General features: G+C 45.8%; 2 protein-coding genes across 4 annotated transcripts; one reads left to right on the forward strand and one right to left on the reverse strand.

The window, feature by feature from the left end:
• Positions 1 to 10,787: 10,787 nt before the first annotated feature.
• Positions 10,788 to 14,586, reverse strand: LOC138917606 (uncharacterized). Its single transcript, XM_070234706.1, has 3 exons — positions 14,579 to 14,586; positions 13,844 to 14,522; positions 10,788 to 12,275 (listed from the first exon to the last, which is right to left on the reverse strand). The coding sequence occupies exons 1-3, from the start codon at positions 14,584 to 14,586 to the stop codon at positions 11,940 to 11,942; spliced, it is 1,023 nt and encodes a 340-aa protein (XP_070090807.1). The 3' UTR covers positions 10,788 to 11,939.
• Positions 13,391 to 18,078, forward strand: DRD1 (dopamine receptor D1). 3 transcript variants are annotated; one of them, XM_070232628.1, is made up of 2 exons: positions 13,391 to 13,524; positions 14,538 to 18,078. In XM_070232628.1, the coding sequence occupies exon 2, from the start codon at positions 15,023 to 15,025 to the stop codon at positions 16,361 to 16,363; it is 1,341 nt and encodes a 446-aa protein (XP_070088729.1). In that variant the 5' UTR covers positions 13,391 to 13,524; positions 14,538 to 15,022; the 3' UTR covers positions 16,364 to 18,078.
• The last annotated feature ends 1,463 nt before the right edge of the window (positions 18,079 to 19,541 follow it).

Raw genomic sequence — 19,541 nt, forward strand, 5'->3', positions numbered from 1 at the left:
CTATGTCTAACCCAACAGGAAATTTCCATGTCATTTCCACCTTCAAAATGTATCTTGAATTTATCTGCTTCTTATTTCTAATGCTATTACCGTAGTCCAACGCACCCTTGTGTCTGGCCTTCGATTGGTTTTCCGGGTCTGCCATAACGAAGAGCCACAAACTGGGGGGCCAAAGCAACAGAAATTTGTCATCTCACGGCTCTGTAGGCTGGAAGTCTGAGGCCAAGGTGTCGGCAGGGTTGGTTCCCTCCGGGGGCTGTGAGGGAGGAGCTGCTCGTGCCTCGCCCCTTGCTCATGGTGGTTTTCTGACAGTCTTTGGCATGCCTTCGCTTGCAGAAACATTGACCCAATGTCTACCTTCTTCACATGGCGTTCTCCATGTGTGCATGTCTGTGTCCAAATTTCTCCCTTTCTAATGACATCAGTCACGTGGATGAGGGCCCACCCTGCTCCAGTGTGACCTCATCGAAACCTAGCTAATTACATTTGCAATGACCCGACTTCTGTACAAGGTCACATTCTGAGGACCTAGGGATTAGGACTTCAACACGGGGAATTCTGGGGGACATACTGCAGCCCCTAATAGGCCTGGACAGTGCAACAGACTCTTATCCATGTCCCTGCTCCCTTTCCTGCTTCCTTACACAGAATTCAGGGCGATCTTTTGACCACTTGAATCTAATTCCTCACCCCACTGCTGGGAGTCTCTCGGTGCCTCCTCTCACACATGGGAACACATCCAGCTCTTCACTTGGCTCCTGACTCGCTGCTGCTCAGGCCCAGACATCTCTCCAGCTTCGTCTCTCACCACTCTCATCTGCTGCACACACCCAGGCCTGTCTCCTCAAAAGTGCCAAGTTCTTTCCCCCTCAGGGCACGTGCTTTGGCTGTTCCGCCCTTTCTAGGAAGCTCTCCTCTCCTGCTCTTTACCTCATGGGCTCCTTGAATCAGTTCTCAGCTCAAATGTTACTTCCTCAAAGAGGTCTTCACTGACTGCCCTGCTGTGCTAACAGGTGACCCCAGATCTCAGGGACTTACAACAACAGTGTGTCCATCGAGGTCAGCTTCACTCTGAGACTGCCTGATGGACAGCTTCCACTGGGACATTGCTAAACTTAGGCAGAGAGAAGAGAGATGGTGAACCATGGGCTGGTTTTAAGGTATATGCCTGATGAAAATACGCATCACTTACAGCCACATGGATGCTCCCGAGTGTCACAGAGTGTCACAGGGTGTGGATGAACAGTGTTCCCTGAGGGGCACCCCAAGTCCCATAGTCAAGGGACTGGCCCTGAAGGCAGGGAGCTGGCGAAGTACAACCTTTGCCCAGGGAAGGGCAGCAAATATTTTGAACAATAATATAATCTACCAAAAAGGTCATCCTCTGTCTGCATTCTCTCTTAATTTCTCTTTTTGCTTTCTTTCATAGTAATTATTATAGGTGTAAATTGTAAATAAATCCACATTTATTTAACAACTGTGTGTGTGAGTGTGTGTGTGTGTGTGTACGCGCGCGTGTATCATGGAGGCCTGGCCCGGGGCATGTTTTTGATGAATCATAATTGAATGAATGAATATAGAAACATGAAGAAACACGAAGAGACCCCAGGCCTTTCAGTCAGATAGAATTAAGCGTGAGTCTCAGCCTGCCTCTCATTAGTGTGTGATCTCAGACAACTTAATACATAATAGCAAGCTTCAGGTTCTCCATATTTAAAACAAGGCTGATAAAACTTTCACCAGAGTTGGCCCATAGATGGCACTAAAAAACATGTTTCTGCCCCAATTTGTTGCTTTACTAGCTGTCATTCTTTTGGCGTGTGTTTCATTTTAACACATAAGAGCATGAACATGATATTTACTGTATTGCAGCAAATACGAAACAACATTTTTATGCTGGCTCTGGTTCAGAAACCTCATTCATTTGGCATTGGCTGTGTTTTGCGGTAATTTAACCCGTGTTCCTTTGTGATCTCTGGCTCTGCCACTGTGCCTCATATTCTCTAATTAAGCTTCTAAATCTGGCTTTAAAAAAATGACATCTGTTGATAAACTGACTGCTTTGTTTCAATTTATCAGGTTTTTTTTTCATGCCTTTAAGTAGTTAAAGGAATCTAATTTTTTATAATGATGATGAGTCATAGTCCCAAATCAACGAACGTGATTTGGAGAGCTATCCCTGGCTCCTTTGCATTTGATGCAATAATTGCCTCTGGTATACAGAACCCCAGCCGTCCTCTATCCAGCATGGGGAGTTATGGTCTTTGGCGTCAGACAGGCCTTGCAAGACCGGCTCTACCATCTTGTTCGTTACGTGGTTTTGGACAAATCTCTGTGCCTCTGTTTCTGTTGAGTGCGGTGGAGATTCTGTGTGAACAGTCTCCTCATCCAGACAGGATGGGTGCTGACCATTGTGTCATGTGTAAGAATCCGGACCCGTGGAGGTTGGTGGCTTTTCTGGCCCCTGGGCTGTAGTGCACGTGACCTCGGGGGGTGAAGGAGGGAAAGAATACTGGAGAGACAGCAAAACAGAAGCCTGAGTGTGTTGTCAGAGACCTTCAGCCAGAAGAGCCTGGACACATGAGGTGACCCTGGGATGAAGCGACGGGCACAATGAAAACAGGGTGCATAACTGAGGCTCGGCATGGCAGACGTGGTTTGTTACATAGAATAAGTTAAGGAGGCCACCTGGTAGGCAGAGAGCTGCAGCTGCTTCTTGTAGAATGTCAGCGTTTCAGTTAACATTCTTTGGCCAAAAGAAACCAACCCTGGATGACTTAGGCGAGCAGGGGACTGGACTGTAAGGAAAAGGGGGAGTCCAGAGGCTGATAAGGAGAGCCGGTGCACCCTCCCGTGGAAGGTCAGGGAAGCGCTGGGTCTTCAACAGTGGGGAATCTCAGGCCACCCTCTGGAGGCTGCCATCTGATGGCTCAGTTCTGACCTCCTTTGCTTTTTATTGTGGTAAAATAGTATAAAATTTACCATCTTAACTATTTCTTTTTTTTCTTTTTCTTTTTTGGTGAGGAAGATTTGCCCTGAGCTAACATCCATGACAATCTTCCTCTATTTTGTATGTAGGATGCCTCCACAGCATGTCTTCATGAATGGTGTAGGTCCACGCCTGGGACCTGAACCTTCAAATGCCCAGCTGCCAAAGCGGAGCACATGAACTTAACCACTATGCCACTGGGCCAGCCCCTGTACCATTTCTAAGTGTGGAGTTCAGTGGTATTAAGCACATTCACATTGCTGTGTAACCACCACCACCATCCATCTCCAGTACTTTTTTCTTCTTCCTTATCCCAAACCGTGTACTCAGTAAACAATAACTCTCCATTCCTCTCCCCCAACCCCCAGCCCCAGGAACCACCATTCTCCTTTCTGTGTCTATGACTTGACTATTCTAGGTAGCTCATATAAATGGAATCATACAGTATTTGTCCTTTTGTGACTGGCTTATTTCACTTAGCATAATGTCCTCAAGGTTCATCCATATTGTATCACGTGTTAGAATTTCCTTCCTTTTTAGGGCTGAATAATATTCCATTGTATGTATATACCATGTTTTGTTTATCCGTTCATCTATTGATTGATACTTGAGTTGCTTCCATCTTTTAGCTATTACAAATAACGTTACTATGAACAGGGATGTAAAAATATCTGTTTGAGCCCATGCTTTCAGTTTTTTTCAGTATATACCCAGAAGTGAAATTGTTAGGACAGCTGGTCATTCTATTTTTAATTTTTTGAGGAACTGTCATACTATTTTCCACCTTGGGGGCACTATTTTACTTTCCCACCAGCAATGCACAAGGGATCCAATTTCTCCACGTCCTTGGTAACACTTCTTATTTTCTGTCTTTTGATAATAGCCATCCTAACAGATGTAAAGTGGTATCTCATTGTGGGTTTTGATTTTCATTTTCCTAAATATTAGTGATCAACATCTCTTCATGTGCTTATTGGCTGTTTGTATATCTTCTTTAGAGAAATATCTAATTGAGTCCTTGCCTATTTTTTAATCTTCTTTTTGAGTTGTATTCTGGATATTAATCCCTTATCAGATATGATTTGCAAATATTTCCTTCCATTCTGTGGGTTGCCTTTATACTCTGTTAATAGCATCCTTTGATGCACTCAAGTTTTCTATTTTTTTCTTTTGTTGCCTGTGCTTTTGGTGCCATATCCAAGAGACCATTGCCAATCCAATGCCGTGAAGATTTCCTCCAATATTTTCTTCTAAGAGTTTTATAATTTTAGCTCTTCCTTTTAGATCTTTGGTCCATTTTGAATTGTTTTATCTATGGTGTTAGGTGAGGCTCCAACTTAACTCTTTTGCATGGAGAAATACAGATTTCCCAACATTAGTTGAAAACAAAGCTATGACCTATTTTTTTCCCTCTGAGTTTCCACTCAAATTTCAGATGCCCGAGAGAGAGTCTGAACAGGGCAGTCTGGGTCCTGTGCTTGTCCTATGTAGTCGGGGCAGTTGAGTTCCATGACAGATGGGGAGGAAGATGACAGGTGAACAAAACAGAGGTGTCACTACAGCCAGGGATAGAACCCTAATCACGAGCAATTATTGTGAAGATAAGGACTCTGCCAGATTCATCCACTTACTTATCTTCGCAATGAAGAGAGAAGAGACAAGGTTGAATTCTGAGTCTCCTCTTTCTGGAAAAGCAAAATTGTAGTTTATAAAGCTTCCAGGAATGAGAGATGCCAATTTGAACATGTTCCCTGTGATGGCCAATCACATGACAGACTCTGAGAGGTTAGAAGCACATTCCACAAGTCAGACCCTGAACCCAGGTATCTCCAAAGAGACTTGTACGGACAGTGGGGCCCCTTGTGTAGTTTTGAACAGAGAACTGTGTCTTATTCTTGTAAATGTTTCCTGCCTCCAACTTTATCTAAACTTTTTTCCCTAAAAGGCTGTAGCATTTAGGATTTTGTCTCCAAGTGCAGCCACACCAGCTTTCTTTTGTTCCTTTATCTGTATTTAGGAGGGTTTCCTTTGCAAGGCTGCACATATAATTCCTTTTGCTAGAATCGAATCTAATAAAGTGATGCTTAAAGAAATCTAAGACCTAACGAAAGAATATACGAGGAAGTAATAGGTTTCAAAGAAAGGGACAAGTGATGTGTGACTAGCATATCCAGAAGCCTCAGGAAGGAACATGGAAGGGGCAACTACAGGTTCTTCTCCTCCCTGCTAATCCCATTTTACAAGGTGTTTCCGAAGATTAGAGACACATAACCCATGACTTACCAACTCGCTAAGGCAAATGCTGGGATGATGATTGGGGGGCTGGCTGCAGCAACTGTGTGAGAGATGTTGAGACTCGGATTAGAACAGTAGTGGGGGAAATGAAGAAAAGGGGCAGATGTCTCCATGAATCTCAGAAGAAGAATGAGCAGGAGTGGATGACTTTGAACATGGGAGGAGGAAAGACATCAGGTAATGTGTGGGCTTCCATTGTGGCGTCTGGGGGAGTAGAGGTGTCTTTCACCAAGAAAGAAATCACAAGAGAAGCAGCAAATTTTGAAGGAAGATATGAGTTTAATAAAGGACGCAATTATAATGATTTTGTGGAGATGCTAAGTAGGCAGTTGGCGACAGAGTTCCAGAGGGCTTGGTGGCTGGAGACTGGGGTCACACAATATATAGGTGGTATAGGAAGGAACCCTTTTTACAAAGCTCCCAGGATTCTGTCTGCAAGGTTGTTGGCCATTCTCTGGGTCCTTCTCTGTGTTCCCTGTCTCTTCCAAATTGGAGCCACTGAGATTCACGGTGGCTTATGCCTCTAGTTTCTCTGCCCCATGAACACAAGACGTGTTGGATATCCTTGAGACCCTCATAAGCCTCTGAATAAAAGCATATTGACCTTAAAAATGCTTGAGTTTCCAAAGCAAGGTAGACTCTTTTCTTTATATTTTTTCCAGTCTTCCAATCTTATCTCTCATTATTTCCCCCTCCCCTCCCACCACCATCCCATCCTCCAGGTCTTTGGATTTACTGTTCCCTCTGCCAAACACACTTTCCCCTCCTTCTTCATCTGGATATTTCCTTCCTTTCTTCTAAGGTCAGATTAGGTGTTGTCTCCTCTGGGGAGTCTCCCTTGGTCCTCCTATCGACCCTCCTGAATCTGGGATGGGTGCTTCCATTCTTTGGAGAAGTAGCCAATCAGGTAAACCCCAGGGTCCAAAATGTGGGGATTCAGAGCCTGTAGGCTCACAGGCTTCCAGGTGGAGGTGGCTGGGCCAACTCTAGGGATCATGGGCAGGGGGTTTCCCACTGGAAGCAGCTAATACACTGCTTTGTTCATTTCATCTCTTGAATGTTTGTTATGGGAAATGAAGTTTGTAAATGAGATAAGTCACTGGGAGGACTCATCGCTATATAGCACTATACAGGCTCTTCTGTTAGTTAGGAAAAACCTGACACTCCTTGTATTTAATTTTTCTCCTTGCTGACCAGGCAAGTAAAAATGATGAATCCGTTTCATTTGAATCCAAATAAAACATGAAATATGTTTTTTCGTTTCTTGTTTTGCTGATAGAGCTCTCATAGAACTCTCTGGTTTTAGCAACAGAAATTCACCATGGTTAGCCTAAACAAAAGGAAATTCCCCAGAAAGGTAACACTGCATGGAGGGGAGGTTGTAAAGCCAGGTTTGGGAACAGACAGGGAACCAAGCACCCAGGGTCCTAGAAGCAGGAGTTGCACGAACAGTCTTACAGCAGAAGCAGCGGGTCAGGGTGATGCATGACTGCCAAGCACTGTCAGTCTCTCTGCCCTTCTTCTCAAGTCAAGTCTCAAGGAAGAAGCCTCGTCAGGTCAGGTGTCCGCCCCCTTACCTACAGAGGGGCAGCCTACCCTATCAGACCACCAGAATGCGGACAATAAAGAAGAGGTAATTCCCCTCCAAAACACCTGGGATATTTTTCCCAGAGAAGGTGAAATGGGTGCTGGGCTGGCAAAACCCAACAAATGACACTTGACAAACCGCCAGCGTGTAAAGAGAGGTAACATTTCCTGATCTCTGTCTATCCACCTGCTATTTCATAGACAGGACCTCTTTTAATCTTCTCAACAACCTTGCACGGTAAATAGTAGTATTTGTATTTTCAGGAGGTGGAAAAAGAAGATTAGAAAGGTGAAGAAACTTGGCTAAGTCTCCACAACTACATATTAGTGGAGTCAAGATTCAAACCCAGGTCTGCCTGACTCATTGTTTCTTCCTCTGCAGCCCCGTGCTACCTCCTCACAGAACTGGGACACCTGAAGCTAGCAGGTTAGATTGACCAGCAGTTACGTTGTCAGGAGGGGAAGCATCTTACCCAATGGCAGAGGTAGGCTGTGGGGAAAAGCCTTGCTCGTGAATCCTTTTGTGCACTGAAGAATACTCTCTGGGGTCCTCCACTCACACATTGTCTCATGGGCCCGACTGACAAATTAGCAGCTTTTGTTTCTCCATAGACATTGATTTACAGCCTCAAGAGCCTGTTTGAGCATTTTCTCCGCAAAACCTCTCCCCGGGCTTCGTGTTTTCTGTAAATGGCCTAAAGAAGGCTCTCTCAGGTGACTTAAATTGAGCCCATATGTACACAGTATGAACAATTTTTGTGAATTAGCCTGTCTTTTATCTTAGCTTGGGTTATGATTTTGCTAGTATGAGAAGTAATTTTTTTCCAACAAAATTGAAACTCATGGCAATTCTATATTGCATTGTGTAAGATATTTATCACTTAGAGCTGGACTATAAATGCTCTGAGGACAAGGATGTCTGTTTTGGTCAGTGCTATATTCCCAGCACCTAGGAAAGCACCTAGCCAATAAGAGGCACTCAGGCAATATTTATGGAATGCATGATGGCATTCGTAACCATTCCATCTCTTCTCAGAGAATGGACTTTGCCCACAACCCCAGAAGGTCAGGCTGGACCAGACTGACTCCATATATCTCCCAAAACAGAGGGATTTAGATGGGGAACAGGGGACAATACTGGAGCCATAATAACAGGTGAGCCAGGGCTAGATTTAGTGCTTAAGGAGCCCAGAGCCATGGGCCAGTAGCAGTTTGAGGGTGCACAAAACCAGAAGAAAATCAGTGTTGATGAACCAGTCTTCATTTCCAACCCGAATTTCCCTTGCCTGCCTAGACTCCTTTGCCTTTTTAGATTTAAAATCTAAAAAGCTGAAATTTCCATTTCCAGACAAGATCGGGTAACAGGGACTAGATTGATCCTCCTACCTGAAACAATCAATAAAATGGGCAGAACCTATGAATCAATGGTTTCCAAGGTATTGGCCATCAGGCAACAAAGGACAGGAATCCCAAGAGATGGAAACCGAATGAGGTGAGCCTTACAACACCCCAGCTTACTAACTCCAGACAAGTTCCAGGTCATGGTGCAGGGAACACAGGTGGAGTCTGGTGGACTCCTTGAGATGAGGAGACAGAATTTAGAGTCCAGGGACCCCAAGGCAGCTATTGTTCACAGAACAGAGTACTGGAGAGGAGAGACCTGCACAGAGAGACAGAATGAGAGAACTCCAGAGCCCCTGGGAGTATTCAGGAGAGAATGAATCCATGGAAGACGTGAGGAAATGGGAGTGTGAAGATTACAGGGAATAGAATCTGGAATTCACACAAGACTAGGCATAGTGCTTGTTGTCATCAGCCAAACTGGGAAACGTCATAATTCCCAGGGCATCGGGTAGCATACATAGAAAAATCTCACCTGAGTCATGGAAAATAATTAGCCTCAGATGAAACACTGCTCTGGTTTTACCTACTAAGTCTTAAAAGCAATACCTGAAAGGGTCAAACTGTTTTTAAGTAATTTAAATATGTTCTAGAGCAAAGCCCAAGAATATTTGTAGGAATATAAAAAGATCCAGCACCCAACAAGATAAAATTCACAATGTGTGGCATCCAATAAAAAATTGCCAGGCATGAAAAGAATTAGAAAAATACAGCCCATAAGGAGAAGAAAAGCAATTGAACTGACACAGAGGTTGGAATTAGCCAAAAGGGACATTAAAATAGTTATTATAACTATATTTCACAAATTCAAAAAGTTAAGGAGAGACATGGGATATGTAAAAAAGACACAAAATGAACTTCTAGAGATGAAAACTACAAACTGTGAGATGAAAAATACACTGAATGGGATTAACTACAGATTAGAGAGTGAAGAAGAAAAATATTAGTGAATTTAAAGATATAGCAATAGAAACTATCCAAAATGAAATACAGAGAGAAAAGAGAGTAAATAAAAGATAATAGCATCAGTGAGTTGTAGGCCAACCTCAAGCAGTCTTATTAACATGTAATTGAAGAACCCAAAGGAGAGAAGAAAGGGGGAGACAGAAAAAAACATTTGAAGAACTAATGGCCAAAAATTTTCCAAATTTGCCAAACACTATAAACCTACAGATCTAAGAAATTCAATGAATCCCAAGCACTCCAAGTGTTTGAAGAAAATGACACTAAGGTACATCTTGATTAAATTGATCAAAACCAGGGATAAAGAAAAATAAGCTTAAAAGCAGCCAGAGGAAAAAAACCATAACAGGTGCTGCGTGACAAAGACCGAGACGACAGCAGATTTCTCATTGGAAACAATGCAAGTAAGGTGACAATGGACCATCTTCTTAAAGCACAAAAAGGAGAAATTTGTCAGTCTAGACTTCTATCCCTAGCAAGAATATCTTCCCAAAATGAAAGCAAAATAAAGACTTTTCAGAAATAATAAAAGGTGAAAGAATCAATCACCAACAGACCTACAATCCCGGAAAAGTTAAAGATTGTCCTTCAAGCAGAAAGACGATACCAGATGGAAGTAGGGATCTACACAAAAGAATAAGAGCGTCAGAAGTACTACAGTGGTCAATAAATGGGGAAATATATAATATTTCTTTCTTATTATGTAAATCTCTTTACGAGATAATTGACTGTTTAAAGAAAAGTTAACAACATACTGTGAGGTTTGTGTCACATGTAGAAGTGAAATGAATGACAACAGCAGCGTAAAGACTGGGGGGGAAGACACAGAGGAAACTATTGTAAGGCTCTTCACTGTGATGAAATGGTGTAACATCACTCGAAGGCAGGCACTGAAAAGATGTATTGTATAAGGTCTACACCTCTTATGCACTGCAAGGAGGGGAAGTCAAAATGATGCTTTTCAACAAACTTTTATCTGGAGTTTTTAAAAATAAAGGAATATAGAAGTCACGCTATCAAAGCAAGAGCTTAGTCTCATAAAAGAATAACCAAAACAACTGAACTGTCAAGCATGACGTACACATATGTGATGGAAACCCTAAAGCAGCCATGAAAATAAAATAACAAAGGATTGTAGAAAACAAGGCAATTAAAGAGATACAGCAGAATCTTAAAAACCACTCAGTTAAGCTTATAGAAGGCAGAAAAAGAGGAAAAGGAAAAAGAAATCTGAGAACAGAAGCAACAAGACAAAACACATATGGGCCCTGAAAGACCTCTCAACCACCGCCCTAAGTGATAGTTGCTGATTTAAAAATTATTAATAGTGTCGACTTTTGAATTGTGTAATAACTGTAATTGTGTAATAACTATAATAACACGAGATTAGGGATTTCAGAGAAGCTGCACTTATGGTCTAAAACAAGCATTCTAGTTACTTACTCAAGGTCAGCCAAGCTTTATCTCTTTTCACTGACATTATAAGCAATCGTGGTTGGTATAAAATCAGCTTTAATAATCCTGAAGCCTCCCAAATACATTATTTGTTGTACTTGACAGTTCAGTGGTTTTATTTATTCTCTATGAGATTAACCTCCCACTGTGATAGTGTGCCTTCTGTATTCATTTACTATTACACACGCCAAATAAAACTTGTTGAAAAAGCATCGTTTTAACTTCCCCTTCCTGCAGTGCATAAATTGCAGTTGAGCTTAAAAGACATGCCAATTTGGGAAACAAAGGTGCTTTTGTGTTTGGGTTTCCATTCCCGGCATGATCGACGCTAATACCTGCCCTTTACATTCCCCTTCTGCATGTTTGTGGGGGAGATTTTTATAGAACAAAAATGGAAGGCTTGATTTCACCTTGGCTTCAAGAGAGAAAAAACGGGAAAACCCCCAAACCTCTAGCCAAACTGTAAGTTCCTCTGAAATTCACACTCTGTGCAAAGTGAAATAAACCCTGAGATTTAAGCTCCATTTTCCCCTTTCCTGTTCCCTCAGCAATGGGGTTCAAAAATCAGCAACCTAGGTCCGGCAGGAAGAGCACTCATGTGTCTGTCTTGGAGTCATGAGAAATTGCTCTTGTTTTCCTGGTGAGAGAAAACAAAATTCACAGGTCCCCCCTCGTCCTCCAGCTGGGGTCCTGAGCCTTTCTTGCGTTATGGGTAAGGAGGAGATTTAAAGTGCCACCACTGAAAATGGCAGAAATGTACTTGTGGATGAGAAATACCTCTCAGTCACTACAAACTGGCAGTTGCTGAGTTGATCACCCAGACCTGTCAGGTGAATGAGCTGAGAGAAAAAGACAGGTCAGTGTGGGCTGGTTTGGAAAAATTTTAGGGGATTTTTCAAGCAAAGAAAGAAGACATTTTTTTTTTTTTTTTCCTGCAGCAGCTGCCAAGGCTGAGAGAAGCAAAGATATGAAGAAGTGTCTCATGAATATCACTTCCTTCCAAAAAGGTTTTGGTTAATATTTAAACTTCATATCAAATAGGTTTTGGCTGTTGAACTGGTATTTCATTAAAGGTGATGCCAGTTGAGACCAGAGCAGTTGCTACCGGGCTTCCTGTAGCTGAGACCGCCGAGGCCTGGGCGTTCAGGATGTGGCTGTCGTCCTTGTTTTAATGTAAAGAGCAGTGGGCATGGCCAGAGTTATGGCTCTGGGAGGGCTGGGGCAGTGGGGGCACTTTGCAGGGCAGCCACTAGAGAGAAATGTTACCCCTCAAATGGGCCTCATCCTGACCTCCAGCCCCTCTTACCTCAGTCTTGGTAATGTGTTCTTTTGGGATTTCTTCGCATATGGGAAATCCCAGGGGAGTCCTCCCTCCTCCAGTCCAGTCGCATCTGCCCTTTCTCCTGGAGAAAATGATCCCACCCCGTCCTGCCTTCCGGGGTTCATGCTGCATTTCCTTTCCCTGTGTGTTTCTGGGTAATAGCAGTGGAAACGTTCGTTTCAGGATGGGTGGGTAGAATGTGGAAGTAAAACGTTCAGGCTCACATGACCATCTCGAACCAGAATCACGTCCTTTCATTTGCGTCTGTTAGGAAAAGGGAAAGAAAGATGAAATAAAGTCAAGGAGCTCGGGGAGTGACTGCCTTAAGACCAACAATCTGGCAGTATGATGTTAAGCATGGCCTAAGGCTTGACAAGAATGTGGTTCTTTGGGCATGCGGTAAAAACTATGTCTGTGAGCAGGACTCATGACTCATGGCGTCTCTGTGTGTGACAGCGAGGCCCAGGGTGGGAGGACAGAGCAGAGAGCAGAGGCACAGGAGGGTCTGTGTCTGTAATGTGGACCTTTCAATTAAAACCGAGGCGCAATTTGTACTGGCTGATTGAATGGAATTACTATTTAGGTTCAGGGTTTTTACAGAGAAAATTGTCGGGCGCTCTGCGGCGGGGGGTTCTCATGGAGATAAGACTGTGGGTTTCTAAGGAGCCCATGACCTGTGGGGCCTTGCCTGGGCCGCTGGGCAGGGCCTCAGGGGATCCTTCTCCCGCAGGCCCTCTTGCCTCCATCTTGCCCTCCCCTCTGTTTAGTCCCCTGCGTAATTGTTTAGTCTGTGGGCTCCTGCACTAGACCCGGAGCTCGGGGAGCAGTGACGTGTGAGTGAGAAGAACACGCAGGTGAGAGGCAGGCAGCCCGCGCCCTCCTTAACCCTGTGACTCTGAGCACTTCTCTGAACCCGATTTCACACTCAGGTAGAGTGGAGCCGAGCAGGCCTATGAGGAGGGACTGTTTTAAGGGGTGAACCACATGAGGCATGTGCCTGGGACACAGGAGCTGCTCAGTACATGCCAGTTCTCTCTGGTCTCTTTGAGAGGAAGGCTTATATCTGGCTTACCCTGTCGCTGTCGGCACACAGCGAGCGCTCAAGAAATACATTGGTTAAATGAATGCATGCCAGCAAAGGGAATTTTTCACCCTTGTCAATTCTTAGGGGTATTTTAATCAGAGTCCCCTTCCCCAGGTTCTGGCAGTTAAGAAAGAGCGCATCCGAGCGCAGGTCCCGCGTGGATGCTGGAGCCCGTGCAGGTGAGGTGTACCCACGAGGGCGCAGCCGGGCCTCGGGGAGCCGCAGCTGCCGGCAGAGGGCGCCCCGGGCCGCCGAGCGCGCGGCGTTGGGGTTGGGGCGCTCGCCCGGCGCGGGGCGCAGGCTGCAGTCCGGCGTTGACCGCGGCCCGGGACGCGCCCGCCGCTCGGGCGGAGCGCGAGTGGGCGCCCGCGGGGCGCAGCGGCGCGCACGGGCCTGGCGGGGCGCCGCGCCGAGCCCTCCCCGCACGCGGTGAGTGCAGGCGCCCGCGGGGCACGTCTCACCCTAGTTGGGGGCACTTGGAGGCAGCGCAGGTCGGACGCGGGCGGGCTGTTCCGGTGGTCAGTGTGCGTGGGAGGGTGGGCAGGGTCCCTGCTGGCTGTGGTCTTTGGGAAGGGCTTGGGGTGGACACCAAGAGGCGTTGGATATCGGGCCGAGCTTTGCTTTTAGGAGACTAGGGCTTACTTGAGATTCTAACATCGGGATTTATCTCTCGGGCCCTGTCGCGTGCTGTCCAGGGGTCCGGGGGCCCGGGGGTTGGCGGGGTAACCTAGGGCGGGTGAGCGCTCACCTGGGCATCTCCAACTCTTTCACCATCCAGGGGAACCACGTGCGGCTGTCGCCCGCAACTCTGCCTGTCAAGCGAAGCCCGCCCCCGGGGCAGGGGAGGGGACGCGGGGGCGGGGTGGGCTGTGCCCCGGGGAACCGGCCCCTGCGCCTGCCGGTGCCAGCTCGGCTCTCCCTGCCTCAGGATCCCACCGGCTCCTGGGATGTAGCGGGCAGTGCCGCGGGGAGGCGCCGGGTCCTGCCCCGAGGGGCCAGAGGCCGCCCGAGGGAAAGGCAGCCAAGAAGGTGCCCAGGTGATTAGTCCTGGAGGTGCCGTCTCCCGAGGAGGCGCCGAGCGCCCGGGAGCCTCTTTTTCGGGTCTCGGACGCTTTGAACCGTCTCTGGCCGTTCGAGGCAGTGGGGCAGCGCCGGCTGTCTGGGCCCCGGCCCGGGATCCCGTTCCCAGCCCGCCTCGGCGACTGTTGGTGCATAGGGAGCCGAACCCGCGGGGCGCGCGGGGCAGGACTCGGGCGCACCTCCTGGGCGTTGTGGAGCTGTGGCGCCCGCGAAGCCCGCCTTCCGAGCTGCACGGGCGCTGAGAGAGAGGACCCCAAGGCAAGGTGGGTGGCTGGGACCGGGTTGCATTGGGCTTGACACGAGTAAAGATGTGGTCTGCTCGAGTCTTTGCAAACGACCTTCGCTTTCTCTTTGCTTTTTAGGGCGTTTGGGGAGCTGCTGCGGAGCTAGGGGCCCGGAGGACCGAGGCATGTATTTTCAGCTGCAGCGCAGAAGGGGAGAATTCTGTCACCACCGAAATGTGACTACAATTGACTAGCTCGGCAGAGGCCTAGGAGTCTCTGGGATTGATAGCTTAGAATATGCTAAAGAGCCAGTGCTCTCCCTGGGCAATCGAAGGGCCAGCTGGTCACTGTGACAGTGACCTGGAGCAAGGGAGTCAGAAGACAGTTGTAGAAAGCAAGAGGGCTCTCCCGAAGGGCTGCCTGGATTGCTCACGGCTGGCTCCTGCCGCACAATTGTTGCAGCTCTGATGGGGTGTTGCTGAGGTCCCCCACCCCGGGGAGCAGCTGGGGCTGCGCAGGGGGCTGCCTGGTGAAGGAGGACTCCTGCAGGTCTGACTGACCCGTACTCTCAGCTTAGGAACTTGAGGGCTGTCAGAGCCACCTGTGTGCTCTCCCTCAGGAAGATGAGCACTCTGAACACTTCTACCATGGATGGGGCTGGGCTGGTAGGGAAGAGGGACTTCTCCTTCCGCATCCTCACAGGCTGTTTCCTGTCGCTGCTCATCCTGTCCACACTCCTGGGGAACACACTGGTCTGTGCCGCCGTCATCAGGTTCCGACACCTGAGGTCCAAAGTGACCAACTTCTTTGTTATCTCCTTGGCCGTGTCGGATCTCTTGGTGGCTGTCTTGGTCATGCCCTGGAAAGCGGTGGCGGAGATTGCTGGCTTCTGGCCCTTTGGGTCCTTCTGTAACATCTGGGTGGCCTTTGACATCATGTGCTCCACTGCGTCTATCCTCAACCTCTGTGTGATCAGCGTGGACAGGTATTGGGCTATCTCCAGTCCCTTCCGGTATGAGAGGAAGATGACCCCCAAGGCAGCCTTCATTCTGATCAGTGTGGCATGGACCTTGTCTGTGCTCATCTCCTTCATCCCAGTGCAGCTCAGCTGGCACAAGGCGAAACCTGCGAGCCCGGCCGATGGGAATGCCACTTCCCTGGGGGAGACCGTGGACAACTGTGATTCCAGCTTGAGCAGGACATATGCCATTTCGTCCTCCTTCATAAGCTTTTACATCCCCGTGGCCATCATGATTGTCACCTACACCAGGATCTACAGGATTGCCCAGAAACAAATACGGCGCATCTCGGCCTTGGAGAGGGCAGCCGTCCACGCCAAGAATTGCCAGACCACTACAGGTAACGGAAACCCTGTGGAGTGTTCTCAACCCGAAAGCTCCTTTAAGATGTCCTTCAAAAGAGAGACTAAGGTTCTGAAGACTCTGTCAGTGATCATGGGGGTGTTTGTGTGCTGCTGGCTTCCTTTCTTCGTCTTGAACTGCATGGTGCCCTTCTGTGGGTCTGGGGAGACCAAGCCCTTCTGCATTGATTCCATCACCTTCGATGTGTTTATGTGGTTTGGGTGGGCTAATTCCTCCTTGAACCCCATCATTTATGCCTTTAATGCTGATTTTCGGAAGGCATTTTCAACCCTTTTAGGATGCTACAGACTTTGCCCTACCACAAATAACGCCATAGAGACAGTTAGCATCAATAACAACGGGGCCGTGGTGTTTTCCAGCCATCACGAGCCGCGAGGCTCCATCTCCAAGGACTGCAATCTGGTTTATCTGATCCCACATGCAGTGGGCTCCTCTGAGGACCTGAAGAAGGAGGAGGCAGGTGGAGTAGCCAGACCTTTGGAGAAGCTGTCCCCGGCCCTGTCTGTCATATTGGACTATGACACTGATGTCTCTCTGGAGAAGATTCAGCCTGTCACACAAAATGGGCAGCACCCTACCTGAACTCCGAGATGAATCCTGCCAGCCATGCTCATCCCAAAAGCCAGAGGAGATTTCTCGGGCTTGCTGGTGAGACCCTAAGGTGTGGTGAGACTGAGATGTCAGGTGGGACTTCCCCTGCAGCTTTCCCTCAACACACAGCTGACTCTATTTTAAATACATTCCAGTGTGTCTCCTGTGTTGTTCATGGCGAATCAAAGAGGGACGCGTGTGAAGCAAATGTTCACAAGGGACATGTCTTTGGCTCCAAAATTACTTTTAGAAAGTGATTCTTATCTTAGAACTTTAAAAATAAGGCAAAGAATCAACAAGAACAGCTTCGCTTAAAAATTAAACCTTTCCAGGAAGGAAATGAGAAGGGTTGCATTTGCTGTATACAAACAGGTGCTGACACTGGTCCAAGCAAAGAGTTCAGATGGTGAAGGTAGGTGCATGCCTTTATAAACGATTCCTCAAGAAGACTCGAGCCTTACAGGAGGAAGGGGAGGGGTTTTTTTTTTTTTTGTTTCAGAATTGAGAGATGCTTTGTTGATATTGGTTTTATTTATTTATGGTATTATATGGATACTTTTAATTTATTATAATAAATCTATATTTATCATATTTAATAGCATAAACTGAGTTATCTGAAACCTTACAATCACATTTTTGTCCATTTAACTAGCACTTTATAAGCCAATGAAACAAACACACAGACTCTCTCAGATTCTAAATGCTCGTGCGTAGCTTCCAGAAACACGGCAAAGCCTGATAGGAAAGGCAGCTGTGATGATTCCTTGAAATTCATTGGCATAAATAAATACGAGGTGAGAATTGACAAATGTTGTGAATGTTTCTTTTTCTAAAAAGATTTGGGAAAATTTTCAAAAGCATAGCTACTATGGTGTTCATAATTTTTCAAATGACACTCTCCCAGGAGAATGATTTGCAGCTCTGTAAATAAACGCCAGCCTAAGAAGAATCCGACTTTAAAGTTTATCATCTTAGGTGGTAATAAAAAGTATATGCCACTTTGTATTTATGTAAAATAATTGGCCCTCTGTGTCTTTTCTCATTTCACGTGTCAGCTTTTCTGAACCAATGACCCTGCTGGTCAGATGCGTGTAGTGAAGACAGTGGGTTTCCTTAACTCTCGTGTCACAGCAGCTTCAGCACTAGGCAGAGTTCAAACCCGCATCTCCATCTTCCCAGGTCAAACCAAGCCACTCAGTGAGGCTACTTTTTGTAGTGCTTGAATCTGAATTTAGAGTTGATTTTTTTAAAAAGTCTTTAAGTGTTAATGATGTACTAACTAATGAACCATGCCTCATTATCATCCTTGAGTAAGACACTTCTGTTGGTGGGAAAAACAGGAGACCCCTTCTCTTGGGCTATGTTAAGCACCCCAAAGCCATCAGTACCTCTTGACAAATGCTAGCCCTCCTTTGTGCTTTGGAATCACGTTCCTATGTCATCGCCTGGACTGTAAAAAGAATCGTAACTCCCCCTCGCTAGATTCTAATTCATGTGGGGCATTTCAAGAGAATTTCTTTGAAATGTTTACAAAGCCTTCTTGTAAGCAGTTTTCTTAATATTTAGATGAAATGAGTAACAGAAAGAAATCTACTGAACAGTATCTCCTGCGTCAGGTCTGTGTTATTTATGCATTGTGAATGTTTTCTTAATTTTATTGCCTGTATGCTTTCTTACATATAATAAAATTATTTTGTGAACTCAAATCAACCTTGAATGAGCCGTGTTGCATTTGTTAAATGTGTTTTAAAAACTAGGATATTTCAGATTGACAAGTAAGAAAACATGGGCATTTTCAAGTATATGCTACTTTTTTTCTTTTTAGTAGAAATTTCTCCTGTTGTGCATGCCACATGTTGCCTTTGAATATTTAAAAAGGAAATGTTTTGATTTGGGTTATATACTCTTGTCTTCCCTCTGTCTTAAAAACATTTTTTTTTTAAGAAATCCTCCTTCACTTGAGGAATTACTCTACTTTTCATTTCACAGATTGGAAACCTTTCTAAAATCTCTGCTTTTTCTTTCAATGAGCCCAGGGATTTTAAATATAAAAATTACAGAGAAAACTGTGGCGTGCTATGGGTTGTTGTGGGCCCTCGGCTTATGGCAACCACTGTATGTGTAGTGTTTGTTTTAAGAGTAAAATATGACAGGAATTTTTTTCTGGAGAAAATACACAGATTGCGATGCTGGGCTTATCAAACTGTCTTACAGGGCACGTCCATGGATCCTGCTAAACTCCTGAGTTAAGGTGCCTGTGCCCCGGCCCCCTTTCTTCATCCTGAAGACGGAGAATGACTGAACAGCAAGTGATGGAGAACTTAGGGGTTAAGTTTATAATTTGTAGCATCACACAACAGATGGTGTCTTCTGAAACTCCACATTTGCCTTCCCCAGGCTTTGGCATCTAATGAATGCATCTAGGATGAACACCCATATAGCGTGATGCCTTTCCTTTCTGCTTCATGACTTTCTGGATATCTTTATTCTTTGCAGTTTAATTTTGTTCTTTAATTCAAGTCCAGCAACACAGCTATAATGGTCAGGGTTGTCCGACCAATGACACATGGCACAAAAGCCTCACCATTTATTTCATTGGCAAAGAGTGAAAAATAAAGGATATGTCTAGAAATTGTACTAAACAATTGTAAAATTCAGTACACCGTGGATGAGACTATGCTTTGGGTTCCTGGCATGTTGGATTGATAAAGGATATCTTATGAAAGATTCGTTCTACTGACAGAATCTTTCAGAGAATTTAATTTGCAACCATAAAGGCAAAATTACAGGATGATTTTATTTTCATTTTGAACTATAGCGATGAGCCTTAGTAATGCTCAGTATGTGTGAAATATTTTAGCAAGACAGAGACAATTTAAAAGGTGTTCTTTTCCCTGCCCATCTAAGAAGGTGCTGTTCCTGTCACATAGATGCCGAGCTCTTAATGGATAGGGAACAAGTTTTACGGAAGGGAGACTGAGCACGTGGTTCTAGTTGGTGGATGTGGGGTTTATGCGGGAAACTCACCGCTTTCTCTTGGGATCTAAGCAGCTCCTGGTCTCAGTTATCCTGATCCGTTAAATGAGAGGAACAAAACAACTTCTGCATTAACTTCTTCAGTGTGTGTGTTGCGGGGTGTCACTGCAAACAGCAAACCGATATATAGTCC

Source organism: Equus caballus, chromosome 14 (genome assembly GCF_041296265.1).
Source record: "Equus caballus isolate H_3958 breed thoroughbred chromosome 14, TB-T2T, whole genome shotgun sequence".
Classification (NCBI taxonomy): Eukaryota; Metazoa; Chordata; class Mammalia; order Perissodactyla; family Equidae; genus Equus; species Equus caballus.